Here is a 3,459-nt window from a genome sequence, read left to right on the forward strand (position 1 = left end):
AGATTGGACAGCTAGTCTAGCTAGCTGTCTGGATTTACCCTGCAGAGACCTGAGGACCAGGTAACCATAGTCCTCAGAAACCCACTAAAGGTTAGGACGCCCACACAAAGGAGGAAGGAGACGGACATCTGGCCGAAATGAGGGGCATCCGTCAGAGTCCCGGGAATGAAATGTCCTCGATATAGTAGCCTAATAAGGAGCTAACACCAGTCTGCTGCCTGCGTCTCTAGCTCTGTTTGATTTAAAGGAAGTGTTCACCCAAAAATAAAAATAAATACACATTTGCCCTCTTACCTGAAGCCTTATATTTCAGTCTAGATAGTTTCTGTGTGAGTTGCCCAGTGCGTCGATGATGTGATGTCTGCCCTCTCTTCAGAATAAAGGAACTACAGTAGATGGCACACGGCTGTTGGTGCTTTTAGAGCCAGAAATACATAAAAAAAAAAAAAAACTCAACAGCAAAGTCTCGTTCCCAAAATCATGGCCCGGTTACTCAGAATAGTCCACAGACCTGTTGTGTGCAGTTTCATACAGGAACCTCGCAGAAGGAGGAGTCTTCCTTTCCTGAGCTAGTATAACTATATAGTTATAATAGATGGTTACACACCATCACTGTCTACATCTCGTTCCTCTAACGAGCCTCGCTTCCTTCAGCGTGTAATGAAGATAACTGTTGGGTTTGCAGCCCGAAGATGCACAAGAGACAAGGACAAAACAAAAGCTAGCGAGGGGATATAAGTGAACTGCAGCTAAATGAATGCACTTGTCTCCCGGGCTGATGCTGTTGTCTCTGTCCCTGCAGTGTCTCTGTGTCTGCTGCTGAACCTGGCTGAAGACACCCGCACAGAGCTGAAGATACGGAACAAGAACATCGTCCACATGCTGGTGAAGCTCCTGGACCGGGAGGACGAGGAGCTGCTGCTGGTGGCGCTCTCCTTCCTCAAGAAGCTCTCCATCTTCCTGGAGAACAAGAACGACATGGTGAGAGGTGTTACACTGTTCAAACACCTGATTTCTCTTTTCCTCCCCTCCTTGAAAGCTCTGAGGACAAAAGACGCACTCAAAAAGCGACATTTAGTCACTATTTTATTCATATTCTACACTACTTTTGTGAACCAAAGACTTTTGTAAACTAATTTTAAGCACCAAAACAATTGAGCGTAGGTTTGTTTTTCACAAGAGATTTGAGAAACATTTCCGCTGGATGAAAACGCAGTAAAGTCCGAAGGCTTATTTTCATTAAGGTCCTCCAAATGTACGATCAACATGTATGTGGTTTCTGCCGGGGAGCATTTGGCCCTGATCCTGATCTTTCCCTGTAGTGCAGTGTTTCTCAAATGGGGGTGCGTGGCCCCCGAGGGGTACTTTGGAGGACTGCAGGGGGTCCAGGAGACCTTTTGCTAAATGTTAAAAGGCCGTTGGACCAGACCATTGTACAACTTCATGTTGACTTTTTTTCTACCAACAATGTGACGTCGATCCCCTTAAATTAGACCTTCTTTCACGATTAATGAATGTTTTACTTCGCAGCGTTGTTTCGTTTTGAGACATTTAAACTCAATTAGTCACATTTTTAGACGAAAGAGAAGAAGTTCTTTATTTGTTCACTCAAACACTCCCGACGCCATTTTGACTAATGGCCGCTGCCCTGTAGGAATGGACAGTCAAATTTAAATTAAATAAATGCTCAGAAGGTCCGCTTTTGGTCACGTGGCCCACAGCGCTCCCACTCTCCCCTAATTCAGCCCCACCTGGTTCCAATCCCGCTCCGTTTGTGGGGCTTTATCAAAGCCAGACCCTGTTAGGAGCTGGTTTTATCTCCGTGTTTCCCCCTTCAGCGTTTCTGATTCAGATTAAAGAAACCCCTTCAGGGATTTGGACCCACCCGGGCATGTGTCCAGCAGGGAGATAAGTTTGTTTTAACACTTTGACTCGGTTAAATATTCATTCAACCTTTGTTCACACTCGAGAGATCGTCTTTTATTTACGGTGAGCTTGAGTCAACTACAAAGAAAAGAAAAACTGAAAAACACAAACTACACAGAAATGAAGCGAGGCCATCAGAAGAACAACAGAAAGCTACTGAAACGTGCCCAATTAGAAAAATAATTTAAATAAATAAACTAGAACCAGTAGCTCAGTCTGTAGAGAGTTGGCTTGGGAACCGGAGGGTCGCTGGTTCAAATCCCCATACGGACCAAAGTACTGAGTGTGGACTGGTAGCTGGAGAGGTGCCAGTTCACCACCTGAGCACTGCCAAAGTGCTTTTGACCCTCTTATTCTTATTTATTCTATTACCTCTCATTGAAAGAGTGTGTTGCTTAAACTGCCTGCAATGTTTAATATGGGCAATAAAGTAAAAAAATAAATTAAATAAAAGTAAAACCTACAGTATCAGGACATGATAGAAGAAGAAGGAAAAGCAGCGTCACAAAAGTACTTGCAAAGTCATTTAAAAATTTAAAAATTGAATAAAAGCCACTCGGAGTAATGAGAATCTGTACATGTACCGCAAATTATTATATGGAAATAATTACAACACCACAGAGTAAAAAAAAAAAAGAGAGAGCATTAAGGGTGGTGCTACATGGACGTAATACTTTGGATTTAAGACTTTTTGAGGCCTAAAATTTTGATTTCGTTCCAGGAACTAAAATTAAAAGCATTTTTTTCCAATTTCAGAACGAGCCGCAGTCGTCAAGTTTATCAGTGTACACAAGGGGGGGGGGGGTTCATTTAAGGACACGTATGTTTAATTGGATTCAGAGACTTGATTGACACAGTGTGTCATCAGGTTTTATTTACTCTGCAAACATGCGGTGGCTTCCCCCGCCGTCTGATAGCTCTGCTTTCCTGCTGCTGCTGTTAATGGAGGGCGATGTCTGCGGTAATTGAGCCGGCTGCAGCTGATTACACCGCTCGGCTTTTTGGGTTGTGATGCTGCGACTGGAGCTGGTTATTCACACAGTAGCAGTGAGGGCGTTTTTTTTTTAATTCTCATGTTGTCCTCGAGTCAAATTGACCTGTTTTCCTATATCAATGATTTCCCAAAATAACATGATTGATTCCACCCAACGCTCTTTGCCAAGTACAAATCTCTACTTTCATTAATTTTGGGGCGTCTTATTCAATTTTATAGCATTGTAAACCAAATGGAAGTGTTTTTGAAATAGTATTGAGTAAAAGTTGACATATTCCAGTCTGTGATTATCATCAACATCCATTCCTTTAATTTTAGTCTCAATAATTCCTAATTTCTGCTTTTCTAACTCAAACATTAGGTAATATTTCCTATAAATGAGGTTTATTGACCATAAATTCAAAAAATTAACTGTAATACTAAAGTTAATAAGTTAGTGTTACGTAGTGTTGAAGACGTCAGAAAAAGTGACAAAAGTTTTAAAAAAAAGAAAATACATATATATATATGTATGTATATATATATATATATATATATAT

At 41.4% G+C, this 3,459-nt stretch overlaps 1 protein-coding gene across 1 annotated transcript in view; it reads left to right on the plus strand.

Moving 5' to 3' along the window:
- Window positions 1-753: 753 nt before the first annotated feature.
- Window positions 754-3,459, plus strand: part of LOC117950792 (kinesin-associated protein 3-like) — a 19,250-nt gene continuing 16,544 nt past the window's right edge. Inside the window, exon 1 of the mRNA XM_034882131.1 lies at window positions 754-981. Within this exon, the coding sequence (XP_034738022.1) occupies window positions 754-981 (228 nt within the window). The remainder of the gene's footprint in view (window positions 982-3,459) is intronic.

The sequence above is a fragment of the Etheostoma cragini genome, chromosome 9 (assembly GCF_013103735.1).
Source record: "Etheostoma cragini isolate CJK2018 chromosome 9, CSU_Ecrag_1.0, whole genome shotgun sequence".
NCBI classification, from domain to species: domain Eukaryota; kingdom Metazoa; phylum Chordata; class Actinopteri; order Perciformes; family Percidae; genus Etheostoma; species Etheostoma cragini.